The following is a 19,370-nucleotide window of genomic DNA, read 5'->3' as shown; positions in this document are numbered from 1 at the left end:
GGCTCCTAAATCAGAGTGGGGAAGAGGGTCAAGTGGGCAGAAGGACAACCTATCAGAGACAAGAGCACAAAGAGCCATTGCTGTTCAACCAAAAAGTGGTGGGAATTAGGTATTTTTTGGTTCACTATGGTTCTTCAGCATCTAGGAGCACAGTATCTGTTGAATGAACGAACAAACTAGAACCTGTTTATCAAGACAATGTGTGAAGTGCTTTATAGAGACTATCCTCTAGATCTCATAACAACTCTCTGAGGTGGCAGTATCATTCCTATTTTACAGATGAAGAGACCAAGGCGTGGAGAGATCAGGTAACTTGCTCCACGCCATCCTAGTAGGAAGTGAAGACCTACGATTAATTCACGCTCTTCTGCTCTGCTAGACAGTTACCCAGGCAAATTTTCCATCCTGGTCAGAAGCTGGCCCACCTGCCCCACCTGCTGGGACTCTACTAACTCTGAATCATCCTCCAAACCCTCATTCCCGACGTACTAACCCGCCTAGCACATATACCCATCTCCCACACAGGGGAGACACCCTTTCTGCGAGCTGACCTCCACTGGAGCACTCATCACACTGTATCCCAATTTTCTGACCCTACTCCCAGGCTGTGAGCCCTTTAAGAGGTGAAAACTGTATCTATCTTACTCTGTCTGTGCGGTGCCTGGTCTAGAGTAACTGCTAAGAAAATGGGGGTTGAGGGGCGCCTGGGTGGCGTAATCAGTTGAGCGTTTTGGCTCAGATCACGATCTCACTATCCTGAGTTGGAGCCCTGCATCAGGCTCTGTGTTCAGTGGGGAGTCTGCTTCAGATTCTCTCTCCTTCTCCCTCTCCCTCCTGACATGCTCTCTCTCTCATAAATAAATAAAATCTTTAAAAAAACAGAGAGAAAGAGAAAAAGAAAATGGGAGTTGAATGTGTGACTCAATGAACAAGTCTTCCATGAAGGGCGAACTGAAGGCCAGTCAGGCCACTGGGAGCTTGGCAGAAGAGACAAGGAAGTGAACACCTGGCCAGAGGGTTGTGATTAAGGCCAGATTTAGGCATGATAAGATACACAAGCCTAGACCAGAAAAGCCAGAGTCGGAAGAGAATTATCGCTGTCACGGACCTCTGCTCCCTGGACAGCACATACTATTCAAACACATTCCTACCAGACAGGGACACTTGAAAAGTGGGGAGCACTGGGGCACCTGGGTGGCTCAGTCGGGTAAGTGTCTGCCTTCAGCTCAGGTCATGATCACAGGGTCCTGGGATCAAGCCCTGCATCGGGCTCCCTGCTCAGCGGGGAGTCTGCTTCTCCCTCTGCCACTCCCCCCTGCTTGTGCTTGCCCTCCCTCAAATAAATAAGTAAAATCTTAAAAAAAGAGAGAGAGAAAAAGAAAAGGGAGGAGCATAAAGCTGACATGAAGAGAGACCACACTTGAGATGTCCAAAGTGGGAAAATCATTGTGGTTTCAGCACTCAAGCCTACCAACACCAGATCCCAGAGGCTGAGTCCTCCCGCTAGAGGCACGAGTCTGGGTTCTCAACAGCGAACGGCAGAGAACCCACATGCCAACAATGAGGTTTTGGCAGAGAATCTGCCAGCACTGCAATGGGATCTGTCCCACAGGACTCCACTGAGATGGGACGTACATGGGATGGGGAAGCAGGAGAAGGCTCGTGCAAGAATGAGCAGTATTGGAGGGCTTTAACTTTCCCAGATGTTAAAACTATGGTGCATATATAGTAGTCACTGCACAGTTTAATTCTTCTATAAGTCTGAAAAAATTCATAATAAAAGTGGAAAAATCAAATATCAGAATCTTTGTTACAGACAGCAGAAATATCAAAAATACAAAACGCCAGTGAGGTATGGGGGCACTGGGATCATAATGGCACAGTCTCCCTCCCAAAATGTAGCTACAGGGTGACAAAGAGAAGCAGCCCAAAGCCGCCATATGCAAGAGCCACATTCTTCACTTAGACCAAATGACTGATGTTTGAGATTTACAGGAAGGAAATAGGACAGTGGCTCGCACCAATCATCAATGCAGTTTCCTTGGGGCACGTTACCTAATTTTTATGAACTGAAATTATGTAGTCGCTTAACCGACTAAGCCACCTAGGCACCCCGTGAATTGAAATTAGGTAGTAAGAATTTTTGTCAATGTTAAATAAAAATTATCCACACCTTCAGCTAAGTCAGAGAGAGAATCCAAAAAAAAGGGAATGAGAGTGCCCAACGTTCAATTTTTGCTGTAACTGGAAGAGACGGAACCCCAATCATAAAAAGTATTTAATAATATATAAAATTCCACTTATGCACATTTGCTTCCTACTGACAACTGTGTTCAGAGATCAACCACTCTATGGAATACCATCATCAAAAAGCAATGCAGAGCGTAATACAACATCCAGTATGACACAATCACGAGCAAGAAACTGGAGAGTTCCGTATTTGGGCAGAAAGCCAAAGAGGAGCAGTAAAGAAGGTTCTTATGATCCCTCTGTGCAGTTGTGGGCAGCTGGGCTGGGTGTCAATAAAAGCACACAAACACAACAAACCATAAAGACTTCTGATCTGTGCTGGTAGATTTGTTATATTTTTCTGCAAAGCTATAAATAACTAGCTGACAACAGCCAGTTTTCCCAAACCTCCTAATTCTGCACAGCCAAAGTAAACGGGGCCTTTGCACTGCGCCCAGAGGACCACTCAACTGCAGACTCTGCTCTCCTTTATTATAAGCCTGAGCTTAGCTTCGTGGGTTTGATACTCCTTTTCAGACAAGAGCGGCTCTCGACCACTCCCAGACCCGCGCTGGGGAGCTGGCTGCTTTGTCGGCATTGGGGCTCCGACAACTACCACCACCTCTTCTAGTTAAACCTAAGCCCCTGTTGTCTCCATACTCCAAGTTCTTTTTCTCCTTCTTTTCTGCTTATCATCCACGTTTGGGAATATCAAAGCGTCAGGATCTATATTCTCCAGACTGGGAGGAAGCCACTATCCCGTGGGTAATTTCAAGCACTCACATATGACCTCAATCTGCCAATCTCTCACTTAGCTGACCCACGTTTACCAAAAACCTAGTAAACGAGCAATATGGTCCTACAATGTCATGGCTGGTGAGGCCCAGAAGGCAGGAGGGCAAACTCAAGCTGCTCAAGGTCTAGCTAGAGAAAAAGCATCTGTGCACTTGAAGACACAGCCAATAACCCATAAGGAGTATGTCCTGATTGAAGTAACTGGAACTCAGATCATTGGGGCTGGGGTGAGCAGAGGCAGGGCTGTGGGTGGTTGAGAAGGACATGAAGAATTCAGCTAGGCAGCAGGAGGGGAGGGAGGGCATGAGTCGCTCTGCTTCCACAAAGGGACAACAGCAAATGTATAAACCATAAACTTGGAAATTTTCCTTTCAGTAATATTTGAGAATCCAAATTCTTTACCCTTTAATAAAACCCAGAGAAAGGGTTAAAATTTAAAATGCTACTGGCCATTAATGTATGCAATGCACGGAAGAAACTAATTTAAGTTCATGAAGAAAGCATGCAAAACTCTCCAATTTATTAAAATACTGAACTACTTACTCTCCTAGACTTCGGTCACAAAGGTAAATGCATTTGGGAGAGAAACAACAATATTCAGTTATAGTACAGGAACTCAAAACTGAGCATACCAAACTGCAGTGAACTTCATGCTCTATTAAGTAGTTTAATAGATTTAATAGATTTTAGATAAATAAAATCTATTAATTATACATTTAAATACATTCCTTTATGTACAAGGAAGGGGGTTATGTTTAAGTTCACATTATAATATCCACCCTGTAGTAAACAGATCATAGAATTACCTTAAAAATGTACTTTTTAGCATTTTTTTAAAAGCCTCCAAAACAAACTGTCACTGTGGATGTGTCAGCATGCAGAAAAGGGATTACAGGAAAGACATGATGCCAGAGAAACTAAGGTCTCCTGCTCATCGAAATGCAGCTGGAGGAGACTCTAGTTCCCCATGTTTTACAGAGCACGATGTCAGGGCTGGAGGATGCAGGGGCCACCTGGTATGGGGCCACAGAAACCACAAAGTTCCAGGTAGAAAATCAACGGCATAAATACCGAGTATCTACGTAACAGAGATTTTGAGAGCTACTCATCTACGACCAGAGAGCACTAAAAGGGTTTATATGCTACCATGAAGGCCAGGTCTCCAGTAAATGCCTCCCCCCTTGAAATAAACAGATCTTAAAAAGATGGTTTCATAAGACCAAACTTAAGGAGCAAACCAAATGCTTGGTGCTGGCCTGATACAGCCCCAGGGTGAACTGTGAGCTCCTAGAGGACCTGAATGTAGCATTCTTCTGTCCCAAAGCCTCTGAGACACAGGTATACAAGTGCAATCTTTCAAAATTAAATCCCCTCACCTCTTTCTGTTCAACCTGCAATGCTGATTTCAAAATATCTCGAAGCTGTATCAGTTGCCTTCTTTCTTCATCCTGGGCCTGTTTGATCTTTAAAAAACAAAACAAAGAAGAGAGAAGCAGGGCTGAGGTACAGTGAGGTTCTGGGAGTTCGTAGGGCATCGCCTCAACAAATGCCTCCCCTACCAGATCCCCCCCTCCCCCGCCAGCCACAACAGAGGACGGCCACGGGGACTCCATCCTCCACGGGGCCCCACAGGCTGTCAGCTTCTGGCGCACGCAGCATGCAAACACGGGATCATACAGAAGCCATGCTTAAATCAAAGCATTTGTTTCATAAAAACTGTTCTGACACTCATGTGGGAGAGAAGCCACTAGCCGCTTACTGTGTGAAGGTCTGTTGAAAGTGTCTCAATGGAAGGCTTGAGGCTCTCAACTGCTTTCAGTCCATCCTGGAAAAAACTAAGAGGAAAAAGAAGAGACACAGATAGGGTTTCATAAAAGAGGAAAGAGTTCTATTACATGGAGAAAACACTTCTTTAAAGGAAAGTGAGTGAAATCATGACGCAATTCCTGGGGGAAAACACTGTGTGAACCAAACTTTAAAATATCAGGCAAACAAAGAATAAAATGACACTGAAAACCGCAAGAAGTGACAGAAAAGGAACTGCAATAAGCCTAAGTGTTTATAATTGCTCTTGACCCATATGATAGGAGCCCTAAATTTTCAGTGTATAATAGGAAGCAGGCCCCTACTGACAAAAGGCAGTGAAGGCTCTGGTTCAGGAATGGAAAAGTCTGAGCTCAGAAAAGCATGGGATGCAAGTAAGAACAATACACTAAAAAATCTTCCCAGACAGTCAACAGCTAAGTGGAAAAGAGAAGGCAGAAAAAAACAAAGCGAGTTTGATGCAGGTGAATGGCCATGCCCCATCTGCAGAGTAAGGAAATGTGGTTGGAGAACGTGAGATCAAATATCAAAAGGAAACTTTTTTTTTTTCAAAGCCCAGAACTCAATGCTTGTGAAGTTGTTTATAGTATATGATGCAGGAAATATAAGAGAAGCTAGACAGATTTCCCTGCAGCAACAGCGGGCTGATGCTGAGCATTGCCCCGAAGCATGCTGTAGAACCCTTTTGAGAGGAATGAAGAAAACGCTTCCCCGTAAGCTCAGGGCAGAGTTCAAAACGTAACAAGGGCTGTTATGCCTATGTGATTTGGCCTCTGCCTAGGTCTCCAAGCTTCAAGTAGCATCATTCACCCCCTTTCATTCACTAGATTCCAGAGCTAGCAGCCTTCTGTCAATGGCCATCAGACCTTTCCTGCCTCAGGCCCTTTGCATATGCTATTTCTGTTTTCTAAAGAGTTCTCCCTGCATATATCTTCTGTTCTGCCTGGATTATTCCCACCCACTCTTCAAATTTTAAGTTAACTACCACTTTGTTAGTGAGGCTTCCGTGACCCCTTACTTCAAAAGAAGTCTCCTTGCTATATTCTCTCAGAGCACTGTCTCTTGCTTCAAAACCCTTAGCACAACTACCATTACGTAGTCATTAGTGTGATTATTTAAAATATACCCACCCTCCCTTAGATCCAAAGTTCTAGGAGGGTAAGGACACGGTATCCACAAAACCAGGCACATTTCTTTTTTTTTTTGAGTTTTAATTTTTTTTTATTCTTATGTTAATCCCCATACATTACATCATTAGTTTTAGATGAAGTGTTCCATGATTCATTGTTTGTGCATAACACCCAGTGCTCCATGCAGAATGTGCCCTCCTCAATACCCACCACCAGGCTAACCCATCCTCCCACCCCCCTCCCCTCTAGAACCCTCAGTTTGTTTTTCAGAGTCCATCGTCTCTCATGGTTCGTCTACCCCTCCGATTTCCCCCGATTCATTCTTCCCCTCCCGCTACCTTCTTCTTCTTCTTTTTTTTTTCTTAACATATTTTGCATTATTTGTTTCAGAGGTACAGATCTGAGATTCAACAGTCTTGCACAATTCACAGCGCTTACCAGAGCACATACCTTCCCCAGTGTCTCTCACCCAGTCACCCCATCCCTCCCACCCCACCCCCCACTCCAGCAACCCTCAGTTTGTTTCCTGCAATTAAGAATTCCTCATATCAGTGAGATCATATGATACATGTCTTTCTCTGTTTGACTTATTTCACTCAACATAATACCCTCCAGTTCCATCCACGTCGTTGCAAATAAACCAGGCACATTTCAAGCACACACTATTTGTTGAATGAAAACATAAATTAATGAAGGAAGGAAGGAGTCTCCAACTTCAGCCAGGTAACTGGAAGGAGATGATCTTCAAAATGTGATCTGGGTCTCCCATGTGTTCATGTGAGGTGATGTTAATCACCTCAGCCAGGGTCCTGTGGGACTTTCCCACGTGAAGTATATAAGGAACAGAAGGGGCTGTGAGAGCAACAAAGCATGACACTGAATACAGTAATTCCAAGGAGGAAGGAAGAGGGAAATATACACACAGGATGTGGGTTCTGAACCATTACTAGCCAGGCATTAGGAATCACAGAAGCTGCGCCATGAGAATGGTCTAACCTTAATGTTTAGATATATGCGTAATTCTTTATTTTATATTTTCATCCCTACATTTTACCTAACGCTTTTTTTTCTGAACATGGAATAACTCCTGATATGGCAACAGTGACTTCTCCAGGGCTGTGTCCACTGTCGGGGCAGGAAGGCCTGGTCTTAGGCACCTTCGGGCCCTCCGCTCCCGGCATGATGAGCAGCACACAGCAGGTGCTTTCCAACCACACAGGACATGTGGAGGTACAGACACAGGCATGAGAAACTGAGCTTCTCCCCTCTCGTCCTGAACTCATCTTGTTCTCACGATTTGCTTCAGTTACATTATTTCTTTACAGAACTATTTCCTTAATCCCTTCAAATTCTCGTGAAATAGGTAGGAAAGAGAGAAAGAAGAGGGACCAAGAGAGGGGGAGAGAACACCAGGGTGAGAAGTCGGAAGAGCACCGCAGGAGACTGGTCCCGCACGGAGAGCCGGCGCACGGCTCTGGGAATCTCTGCTTTGTGCCCAGAGCCCTGTCGTGGGGCAAGTACTCAGGCATTTCTCGTCGCAGTCACCACCATCAGCGTGACGCTGGGCAGGGCACTCGGAATAACGATATCAATTTGGGTTTGAGATTTGGTTTTTATCTTCATAATCACAGAGCCGGTCTTAACCATCTACCTAGAACACCTCCTCCTCTGATTGTCAAACTGCCCATCTTCCTGTACCTTCCTTTTTGTTTTGTTTTTAAAGGTGGGAAGGGGGAGAGGGAGAGAGAGAATCTTAAGCAGACTCCACACTCAGCGCAGAGTTGGGTGCGGGGCTTGATCTCATGACCCTGAGATCATGACCTGAGCCAAAATCAAGAGTTGGACGCTTAAGTGACTGAGCCATCCAGGCACCCACGTACCCTCCTTTTTGAGGCATGTTTTGGCACCTAGGTATACCCTCCCTGGCCTCAGGGAAAGTTTCAAAGAAAGGGGCTCTGTCCCTGCTTTGCTGTCACCACCGTGACATTTCTTTCCCTTTTTTTAAAGATTTTATTTATTTTTTTAATTTTTTAATTCTTATGTTAATCCCCATACATTACATCATTAGTTTTAGATGTACTGTTCCATGATTCATTGTTTGTGCGTAACACCCAGTGCTCCATGCAGAACGTGCCCTCCTCAATACCCATCACCAGGCTAACCCAACCTCCCAACCCCCTCCCCTCTAGAACCCTCAGTTTGTTTTTCAGAGTCCATCGTCTCTCATGGTTCGTCTACCCCTCCGATTTCCCCCCCTTCATTCTTCCCCTCCTGCTACCTTCTTCTTTTTTTTTTTTTCTCTTAACATATATTGCATTATTTGTTTCAGAGGTACAGATCTGGGATTCAACAGTCTTGCACAATTCACAGCGCTTACCAGAGCACATACCCTCCCCAGTGTCTATCACCCAGTCACCCCATCCCTCCCACCCCACCCCCCACTCCAGCAACCCTCAGTTTGTTTCCTGAGATTAAGAATTCCTCATATCAGTGAGGTCATATGATACATGTCTTTCTCTGTTTGACTTATTTAAGATTTTATTTTTAAGTAATCTCTATACCCAATGTGGGGCTCAAACTCACAACCCCGAGATGGAGAGTCATATGCTCTACCAACTGAGCCAGTAAGGTGCCCCATCACTGTGACATTTTTTTTTCCTTTTTTAAAAAGATTTTATTCATTGGAGAGAGAGAATGAACGGGGGAGGGGGAGGGCAGAGAGAGAGAGCAGACTCCCTGCCGAGCAGGAAGCCCAATGTGAGGCTCAATCCCAGGACCCTGAGATCATGACCTGAGCCCAAGGCAGATGCTTAACTAAGCGACCCAGTCGCCCCCACTGTAGCATTTCTAAGTACAAACCCTGCACATTTTTCTTGGGTTGAACCAGTAACACTTTCCCAAGCTTCAATCAAACAATGTTTACCATCAATATTACTAAATATCAGTTTTGTTTTTTATTAAATGTTTTCTACCCAGCCTGACCAAACTCCCAAGCCTTTAAAATGCACCCACTGAGATTCAATCTTCAAGCTCCCACCAAGCAGGGTGGCCTCTCCCTCCGGCTATAGGCTTTATAAGAGCACCCCATTCTCATGGCCCGAGCCCTGCCTGCCCTCTGCACCCTGGCCCTGTGTCTCATTCAACGCCGTATCCCAAGTACATCAGGCAACAGTTGGTCATTGTGGTTCTCAGCAGGTAACTGCTCAAAGAACAAGTCAATTCAACATTCATCACCACTATTTAGAACATAGCTGTTTTTGTTTTATTATTGTTTTAGAGACTGCCCTATTTCTAGATTCCATTAGAGAATAAGAGCCTCAACCTCCAGCAGCAAAGGCTAATAAGACAGGTTTTCAGGATATTCCAGGAACTAGGCAGAGATGCAACTTCTTTCTTTAAATGAAATAAAAAACAAAGAACATGAAGTACTCTTCAAGAACACTGAAAGTAAAAAGCAAATATGAATAAAAAGCAAAATAATACATATCTAGGCAGTTCTAAGGGTGAACACCCAAACATGGCTCCCAGAGTCTAGTCTACACCCAGAGGCCTCTTCATACCTGCAGAGAATAGCAGCGTGTGAGAACGGGCACTCCGAGCAGGCTGCCCCTGCCCCTCAGGGCCCAGCACTCCTCTGGGGTGAGGACGGGAGACTGGGAATGTTAACTGGGGAACATGAAGGAGCTACGAGAACCAACAATGTACAGCCACATGGTCCTTTGTCCAACGGCTGAGTCACTCCAGCTCTGCAGTTTATCCCCCAGAATGTGAATTAGAAAAGTCAAAGCTGTGCAAGTGATTTGAAGAGCATGCAGCGTGCACACACACACACATAGACACACACACACACAGGAAGTAATGGAAGATTCATCGTTTTTAAAGGTTACTGAGCTCATGCCCATAAAAGGCCAACTAGTTCACTTTTCCACAAGTGGTCTGTTGCTACCCAACGGATCAGTTTGGGCAAAATAAAGAGAAAAAAGGAAATCCCAGAATAGCTTCTTAAAAATAAAATATTAGCAAGGAAGCGACCCACTTCCTAATCTGCCTCACATAAGGTTACAAGGATAACTACCGAAGAAGTAATTTGCATGTTAATCACAAAGTTACGATTCTGAGTCTCTATAAAATAGTTCATCTTGAAAATTCTACAAATTAGGGGTCTTTTTCCATCCTCTGAGACTCTTTTTCCAAGCTTGGAGCTCTTCTTTTAACCTAGGATGAACCACACAGCACAGCGTCTTTTGCTGCTGGACCTCAGCTGCTTCGCAGACACACGGTCACGAGCGCCGTATTAATTCCAAGGCTGAGCTAAGTTCAATAGTGCAACTCACCACTGCAACCATGTGCCAGGTACATGCACCATGCACTGCACATTAAAGGAGACACAGTTTGGTGAGAGACATGACGCAGTATGAAAGATGCCATTCTGGAGATAAACAGCTGGTATAGTGATAATGCAGAAGGAAAAGAAGTAATTCCAGCTGGGGAAGACCGGGCGAGTTCAAAGGAGCAGTCGGTAGGTCTCGGGGATGACCAGAGCTAGGGGAAGGCACAAAGGGAGCGTTGGGACATTCTAGCAAAGGGAGCAGCGTGTGCAGAGGCACATCAGTGTGCGGCATGGCCTGTCTGGGGAAAAGCGACAGACAGGTGGGGCATTCAACCTCCAAGGATTTCTCACATCAGTCACACCGTCTGCTGGCTTTGTCACCAGTCTAGGCCAAGACCTCACTGGCCCTGGATGGTGCAGGAACAGGGCTGTGTACCTAAGTGATCACCCATACCCACTCTTGTTTGTCCCTTATTAAAACAGAGGATGGAACCAAGAGGTCTCCCCAGATGTTTCCCATCCACTCTGCTCTCACTCCACCCAGCACAGTTTCACCTGTTCATAGCCACGCCCGCTCCCTAAAACTGTTACATATTCTCTTCTGTGTTTACTATTCATCCGCCCCGTCAGAACTGACGGTTCATGAGTAAGAAGTATCACCAGAACCTCAAATAGTGCCTGGCACATAGTAGGAGCTCAATATTTGCTGAATGAATCCCCTGCTTAAAACTTTTGAGAGCTCCCTGATACACTTAGAATAAAATCTAAAACCCTTCACAGGGCTCCTAAGGCCATCCACGTCTCTCGCTTTTCCATCCGGTTTCATGTCACACTACCCTCCCCTCCTCACTCATTATGCTTATGTCACACTGGGCTTTTTCCTGCCTCGAGATCTTGACTTTGCCTGGAATGTTCTTTCCCTACTCCTTCTCTGCTAGATCCTTTAGATCTCAGAATACATGTCTCCTCAAAGAGGCCTGCAGCTAGTTCAGAAAGTATTTGAATATCTACTATGGACTAGATACTGTGTCTGGTGGCTGGAGAATACAAGAAACAGAAAAAAGAAAAAGGAAGAAAAATCCTGTGTCTGCCCTCAATCTAAATCAGGTCCTTCTATTCTTTGTTAGATTCCATCACTTCCAAACACGTTTCAAATGTGCAATCATAAACCCATTGTTTCAGCCCACTTGCCTAGCTGATTCGAGCAGGAACAATGTCTGTGATGGACATTCCTTTATCTCCAGCATCCAGCACAGTGCCGGACACAGGGCACCTGCTCAGCAAGCGACAGATGAGCCAGGGGCTGGTTTGTGTTAGGGCTGAGGGTCAGGCAGAAGTGAGAGGGGGCGCGAGCGAGCGAGTGAGCGAGCGAGGCATGATAAGGGTCAGGCTATGCAGGGCTCACACGCTGGCCAAGCTGAGTATGTGAGGCAGACCCAAACACGGAAGCCTCTCCTTCTCTACCATATTCAGCCTCCTTAGCTCAGCACTGTCACTTGCTTTATAGGATAAATAATATATCGGGATGCCTGGGTGGCTCAGTCAGTTGGGCGTCTACCTTCAGCTCAGGTCATGATCTTGAGGTCCTGGGATCGAGCTCTGCATCAGGCTCCCTGCTCAGCCAGGAGTCTGCTTCTCCCTCTCCCTCTGCCCTTGCTCCTGCTTATGCTCTCTCTCTCAAATAAATAAAATCTTTAAAAATATACATATATGAAATTTAATATACTGCCTTAACCCCAACTAATTTCTTGCAAACAAAAACCATCTGTGAATCATGTGTTAGCTCAAACCAGTCTGTCCCTCTGAAAAAAGGGTAAAAATAAATACATCTGATAATTACTATAGATTGTTACATTGTTTATTGAGAAAGATTCTTTAACCACAAAATTTGCCCTTTTAAAGTGTACAATTCAGTGGTTTTAGTATATTCACAAAATCGTGCAATCATCAGCACCGTCTCATTCCAGAATATTTTCACTACCCCAATCAGCAGTAATTCCCTACTCCTCCTAAGTCCTGGCAATCACTCATCTGTAGATTTGCTTATTCCTGATCTTCCAAGTAAATAAAATCCTACAGAATTTGGCCTTTTGTGTCTGGCTTCTTCCACTTAACATGTTTTTTCAAGGTTCACCGTGTTATAATGGGTGTTAGTACTTCATGCCTTTTACGACAGAGTTTTAAAGGAGTGTTTATTTTCCTTGATACAATACTATATTATCTACCAGAAGTTGCCATAAAAACAGCTGAAATAACATCACAACAAAGAAAAAGAACTTACTTGCACTGGGCATGAAAATATTTGATCAGATTCTGAAGTAAATCCACTCCCTTTTTAATCTTAATTTCATTGACCTTCAGCAGATACTGTTAAAAAAAACACAAAAGGGTATGTCAGACCCAGAACACGAGCGTCTGAGCACAGATAATTTTCTCTACTTCTCCGACATCTTTCGCTAAGGGTAGAGGTCATGGCAGGTGCTGAGCATTTTCTGAAACACCAGAACTGAACATTTCTCTGTTTGGTGCCAAATGAATTATCCAACGTCCAGGTAATTAAACATTTAACTTTAGGCGCCAAAAACTCCTAGTAGTAAGACGCTGGATCTTAACCTGCTAGAGGAAATTTTCTTCGAGCTGCACAAAGAAGGCAGACGGTTAAAGTGAATGGGCTCTTTTTGTCCGCATCTTTCTGCACCCCCCCCATCCCTTCTCTGGGCAGGTCATCGTCTGCAACACTAACTGCCATGTTTTGTAGTTGAGACTCTTACCACCACATCTTTAATCCTGGCACTGAAAAAAAAATGTGATTGTTATAAAAACCAAATTTTAAGTTGAAATGAACGAAAGGCATTTTTAACTTGGAGAATTCAGGAATGACCACTAAAATATCAGGAAGTCCCAGGAATCTACAAAACCAGCCTCAGGAAATACATTTGTTCTTTGCTAAAGGTTTACAGAACAAAAGACTCCATAAATTCCCTGTTCCCTCCACCGTCAGGACATGGCATAAAGAACTCTGAGAACGTGTCATCTCTGAGACTGGATGCCCCCGAAAGAGCAGCCACCACTGCTGACCACACAGGCTTCTCAGCCATAACCTGGGAAGCTCACGTTCAAGCCAGAAGTCCAGCCGGAGAGAGGAAGCTGCTACAAAATCAACTACAAAATCTCCTTTTCCTACACCAAGCGCCTGTATGTGTTCTCCTTTCTTCGGTCTGATATTTATTCACTGTTAACTGAATAAGATGCCTGGCAATGTCAAAATGGCTAAGTGGTTAATAAGATGCTTCGCTGTGACTTAAGTCAAAACTTAAAATGTGTGGACCTTTTGACATAGAACTTCTACTTATAGGAACTTACTCTCTAAGAAGATAATCATAAAAGTTTACAAAGATGAATAGAAAACAAGGTTCAGTGCGGACTTGTTTGTAAAAGTAACAAATGGCAACCCAAATGTAATGAATGGAAAATTAAAGTATGGTTCAGCCACACACAAAAATTGCTATGTAGCCATGAAGCCAATAAAGCAGAGACTTTCCGGCACCGAAGGATGCCCAAGACATACAAGTGAGTCAAAACAATCAGGTTACAAAGCACCAGTAGAGAACAATCCTGTTTATACAAATTATTTTTATGAAGGTACACGGAGGGATATATGAAAGATGTTAAAGTACTTATCTTCTGGTGAGTAAAATTTGGGGTGATTTTTAATTTCATATATATAGACTAATTTTTAAAAGTATATTTTTATAATCACAGAAAAACAACAGGATCTCTCATACATTCCCCACACACAGATGCTCTGTATTACCTATTTAATACACCACACTGAATTTCTCTACAAAATTCGTTTTGAAGAAAAAGTTCCACAATTTAAAATAAACACCTGAAAGCCATTCTTCTAGATTAGATCTTGGGCATCTAAAATTTTAAACACCTAAACAATGGCAAGCATTTATGAAACTTGAGGGCTTCAGTGTGAGGAACTGGCTGAACAATTTTACCATGATTAACTACAGCAATCTTTTCACTTTGAGATGTCAGATTCTGGGGGGACTGCTTTTCAAATGTTCCTCCTTCCCCCACGGAGAGCCCTTTCCAGCCCACTTCTGTTTGGCCCCCATGTACATCCTTCATCGGATGTGTCCTCCTCTGGAGACTCCAGCCCTGTTTCTGCACACATCATGCTAACTGCTGGATCTGCTAGGCTCAGCACACATGGGGCCCCAAACCTCCCCGGGGGGCTGGCCTAGCAGGTGTGCTGAGAGCCATCATCTAGACAGTACATTTGCAATATAATAAACTATTTCACCAGTGCACAGGATGCATTCACCTAGACCTGGAGGGGAAAGGTAACTGGTGTTGGGTGCATAGCACAGAAAGCAATGCAGCGCCCCTCACCTCAAAGATACACTAATTTTCACAATTCACTAAACATTTTTAAATCTTTTTTTTTTTTTTAAGATTTTATTTATTTATTTGACAGAGAGAGACACAGTGAGAGAGGAGCACAGGCAGGGCGAGTGGGAGAGGGAGAGGCAGGCTTCCCGCCGAGCGGGGAGCCCGATGTGGGGCTCGATCCCAGGACCCTGGGACCATGACCTGAGCTGAAGGCAGGCGCTTAACGACCGAGCCACCCAGGCGCCCCCACTAAACGTTTTTAAACTCTTTTGCAGAGTTTAAGCAAATGTGTTTCCTCCTTACTAGCCAAAAAAAAGAGCATAACCTGAACACAACATACACACGCACACCTGTTCCAAACCCATTCTTTGTAAAATACCGCTACTTAATTTACCCCAATTAAACAGAAATAATACCTAGTATTTGAGTAACAAACAGCAATTTCCTATGCCATCTCACACCCTCTGGGCTGATTCCTGGGACACTGTGTGAAATTGGCCAGACAGGCATTGTTACATATGAGGTCTGTTTACAAAACAACATGTATCTAAAAACATCCACTTTCCTCTCTACAGTAAGACTTGGAGCTTAGTTAACTTTCCAAATATTCACTTAATGAAAAAAAAAAAATAGCAAAGGAAGAACAAAGGAACAAAGACGACATGAGACATGAAAAAAAAAAAGACAGCAGACATTAATCCAACCACATCAATAGCAACATCAAATGTGAATGGATTAAACAATCCCATCAAAAGGCAGAGACTGTCAGACTAGATTTAAAACACACTGTCTACAGGAAACACACTTTAGATTCACTGACACACACAGGTTGACAAAGAAATTCCATGCAAACAGAAACGAAGAGAGCTGGAGTGGCCATACTAATGTCAGGCTAATATCCTATCCTTGATCCTGGGACTGGTTCTGCTCCACCGACCACTTAAGAGATGGCTCTGGGAATAAAAACTCATTTAAATATACTCCTAAAATAGACATTTCTACAAGCTAAACTCCCGCTGCAATTAACAAACATTCTGAAGTCAGAAAGTGCCGTGTGGCTCAGCTTTGCTGTTGACCGCTCCCAGGGAACGAGAGCAGGCTGAGCCGGTTTCAGTAGCTGTCACAATCATCCCTGCGCACTCCGCACATCGAAGAGAGGAACAGGCTCGGCACATGCACCGTCAAGCTCAAGGGGCTTCACGGCCACTGCCGGGAGGGCGAACCCTTAGGCAGAGCTTGGCATGGTGTCCAGAGGCCTTTTTTACAACGACCCACAAGCAAGGCATAACAAGGCTGGAAGCAAAGGCCTTCATGACTCGTTTCTGGTATTTTGCACCCCTCAGCCTCCAGCAGGGACATGTCCCAGAGCATCAGTGCTGCCATTTCCCTCCCCATCCCCAAAGGCAAGGGCTCAGGCTGCAGAACGGAGCGGAGCAGAGGAGCTCCCCAGAGCCTCCTGCCTTGATGAGTGAATTCGGTGCAAGCACTTCAGAGGCAGGTGGCTTGGCTTCCACAGTATGTAGTGCGCTCGCTCTCCCTCCCTCCCTCACTCAGAGACCCACAGGGGACCAGCTGCAGGTTTTTCCAGCTGACTTCTCCCTGGCCCTCCTCATGGCTTCCACTGCTATAATGGGAACCCAGATACCTCATTAAAAAACACTAATGGAGAGTATTTTAGTAATGTACCCGTGAGAGGTGAGTCTGGGTATGTGTATGAGGCCAGAGAGGATGTTTCTTTAGATTCTTCCCTACCTTTAATTAACGGTTGGGGTTAGATTCAGCTCATTCCACCCTCCAAGAGACTCAGCCTCCCCTTGTAAGAGAAATTGGACAAATGGAGTCCACTAATGCATTGCTGTGATGTCTGAAGCCTCTGGGAAGCATGCACTCTCCAGAGGAGTTCACATGCCAGTGAAGGCAGGCTGCCTGCAGCCCACCACCTGGAACCCACCACCCCCTGGAACCTGCACTTCACCCCTCCCAACCCTGGCAGCCCCGGCGCTCACCCTGCACATCTGTAGCTGCAGCCCGCACCCCCGGGGCTCACCTCGCGCACCCGTAGCTGCAGCCCACACCCCTGGGGCTCACCTCGCACATCTGTAGCTGGAAAAGCCGCCGCTCCTTCTCCATCTCTTCGGCAATTTCAGCCCCGCTGATTTCAGTGCGAATCATCCCATGCAGTTTGGCATGCTCCTTCTTCTCTTTTTCAATTTTGGTTCTACAGGTGAAAAAAGCAAGGATAATTTGAGATGCCTCGGCACGGCACTCCAGACAAGACAGGCCTGCAGGGATCCCATTACCCAGCCTGCAACACAAACGTGCATGAGTCTTTTGCAAACAAGACAGCCTCTTATTTATTTTTATTAATTTTATTATGTTAGTCACCATTACATTACATCATTCGTTTTTGATGTAATGTTCCATGATTCATTGTTTGCGTGTAACACCCAGTGCTCTATGCAGAACGTGTCCTCCTTAATACCCACCACCGGGCTAACCCATCCCCCCACCCCCTCCCCTCTAGAACCCTCAATTTGTTTCTCAGAGTCCATAGTCTCTCATGGTTCATCTCGCCCTCCGATAACCCCCTTCATTTTTCCCCTCCCTGCTATCTTTTTTTTTTTTTTTAACATATAACGTATTGTTTCAGAGGTACAGGTCTGTGATTCATCAGTCTTACACAATTCACAGCACTCACCATAGCACATACCCTCCCCACTGTGATCACCCAGCCACCCCATCCTTCCTACCCCCCACCACTCCAGCAACCCTCAGCTTGTTTCCTGAGATTAAGAATTCCTCATATCAGGGGTGCCTGGGTGGCTCAGTCGTTAAGCGCCTGCCTTTGGCTCAGGTCATGATCCCAGGGTCCTGGGATCGAGCCCCGCATCGGGCTCCCTGCTCAGCGGGAAGCCTGCTTCTCCCTCTCCCTCTCCCCCTGCCTGTGTTCCCTCTCTCGCTGTGTCTCTCTCTGTCAAATAAATAAATAAAATCTTAAAAAAAAAAAAAAAGAATTCCTCATATCAGTGAGATCATATGGTACTTGTCTTTCTCTGACTTATTTTGCTTAGCATAATACCCTCTAGTTCCATCCACGTCATTGCAAACGGCAAGATTTCGGGGTTTTTTTGATGGCTGCCTAATATTCCATTGTATATATATACAACACCTTCTTTATCCATTCATCTGTTGATGAACATCTTGGCTCTTTCCACAGTTTGGCTATTGTGGACATTGCTGCTATAAACATCGGGGTGCACATACCCCTTCAGATCCCTACATTTGTATCTTTGGGGTAAATACCCAGTAGTGCAATTGCTGGGTCGTATGGTAGCTCTATTTTCAACTTTTTGAGGAACCTCCATACTGTTTTCCAGAGTGGCTGCACCAGCTTGCATTCCCACCAACAGCGTAGGAGGGTTCCCCTTTCTCCACATCCCCGCCAACGTTTGTTGTTTCCTGACTTGTTAATTTTAGCCATTCTGACTGGTGTGAGGTGGTATCTCATTGAAGTTTTGATTTGGATTTCCCTGATGCCGAGTGATGCTGAGCACTTTTTCATGTGTCTGTTGGCCATTTGGATGTCTTCTTTGGAAAAATGTTCATGTCTTCTGTCCATTTCTTGATTGGATTATTTGTTCTTTGGGTGTTGAGCTTGGTAAGTTCTTTATAGATCTTGGATACTAGCCCTTTATCTGATATGTCATTTTCAAATATCGTCTCCCATTCTGTCAGTTGTCTTTTGGTTTTGTTGACTGTTTCCTTTGCTGGCAAAAGCTTTTTATCTTGATGAAGTCCCAATAGTTCATTTTTGCCCTTGCTTCCCTTGCCTTTGGCGATGTTTCTAGAAGAAGTTGCTGTGGCTGAGGTTGGAGAGTTGCTGCCTGTGTTCTCCTTTAGGATTTGGATGGACTCCTGCCTCACATTTAGGTCTTTCAACCACTTTGAGTCTATTTTTGTGTGTGGTGTAAGGAAATGGTCCAGTTTCATACAAGACAGCCTCTTAACTTACTGGAAAGGAAAATACAATTTGGTCATAAGAATGTCAAATTTGACCCTTTTTGTTGAGTACTGGTTCAAGAAATCCTTTCCTAAGCACCTACTTTGTCCCAGATTTGGGTCAGAAGAGGCAGAAAGTCTGCTCACGCCTCAAAGGTTTCCTTCAGGGCAGCACTTTGTCTGTCTGTGTGTCCACTGAGCAGCACAAAAGGGGGCTGCAGGCAGGAGACTCCCTCCCTCCTCCACTTTCTCCCTGCCCCTCACCACCCGCCTCCTGGCCGAATGAGGTCTTGCCAGGGCTCTGCCTTGACTGGGACAGTGCTCATTGTTGCAGAACAAATCTCAAGCATAAATGGTGAAAGAGTTATTTTTAGAACTTATCTGAGAATTATCTGAAGCTTTCAACACTCAAATTCTGGGATTTTGTGAGTAATTCTGTCTCCACTCTATCTATGTATATCCTGATTTTACAGAATTTGATCTCATTCTCATTTCGGAACCAGAAGACTCTCTCTGGCAACCCTCTTCAAAACCCCCTTTGTGCCCCCGGTTCGGTAATACACAGACGTGTCTCCTTGGAGGCACCTGAGGGTGGAAGCAACAGCAGCTGAATGGAAAGCCACCTCCTGGCTCTGGCTCAATGACCCTCTCGCTAGCTG

General features: G+C 44.9%; 1 protein-coding gene across 5 annotated transcripts in view; it reads right to left on the bottom strand.

The window, feature by feature from the left end:
* The window catches only part of ASAP2 (ArfGAP with SH3 domain, ankyrin repeat and PH domain 2), a 111,309-nt gene that overhangs the window by 52,676 nt on the left and 39,263 nt on the right, over nucleotides 1-19,370 (bottom strand). For all 5 annotated transcript variants that reach the window (XM_021697683.2, XM_044918623.1, XM_044918624.1 and 2 more), the window contains 4 exons: nucleotides 16,801-16,930; nucleotides 12,590-12,675; nucleotides 4,784-4,859; nucleotides 4,401-4,487 (listed from right to left, as the gene is read on the bottom strand). In XM_021697683.2, the coding sequence (XP_021553358.2) occupies nucleotides 4,401-4,487; nucleotides 4,784-4,859; nucleotides 12,590-12,675; nucleotides 16,801-16,930 (379 nt within the window). The remainder of the gene's footprint in view (nucleotides 1-4,400; nucleotides 4,488-4,783; nucleotides 4,860-12,589; nucleotides 12,676-16,800; nucleotides 16,931-19,370) is intronic.

This window comes from Neomonachus schauinslandi, chromosome 10 (assembly GCF_002201575.2).
Source record: "Neomonachus schauinslandi chromosome 10, ASM220157v2, whole genome shotgun sequence".
NCBI classification, from domain to species: Eukaryota; Metazoa; Chordata; class Mammalia; order Carnivora; family Phocidae; genus Neomonachus; species Neomonachus schauinslandi.
This window is presented reverse-complemented; position numbering and strand designations above follow the sequence as displayed.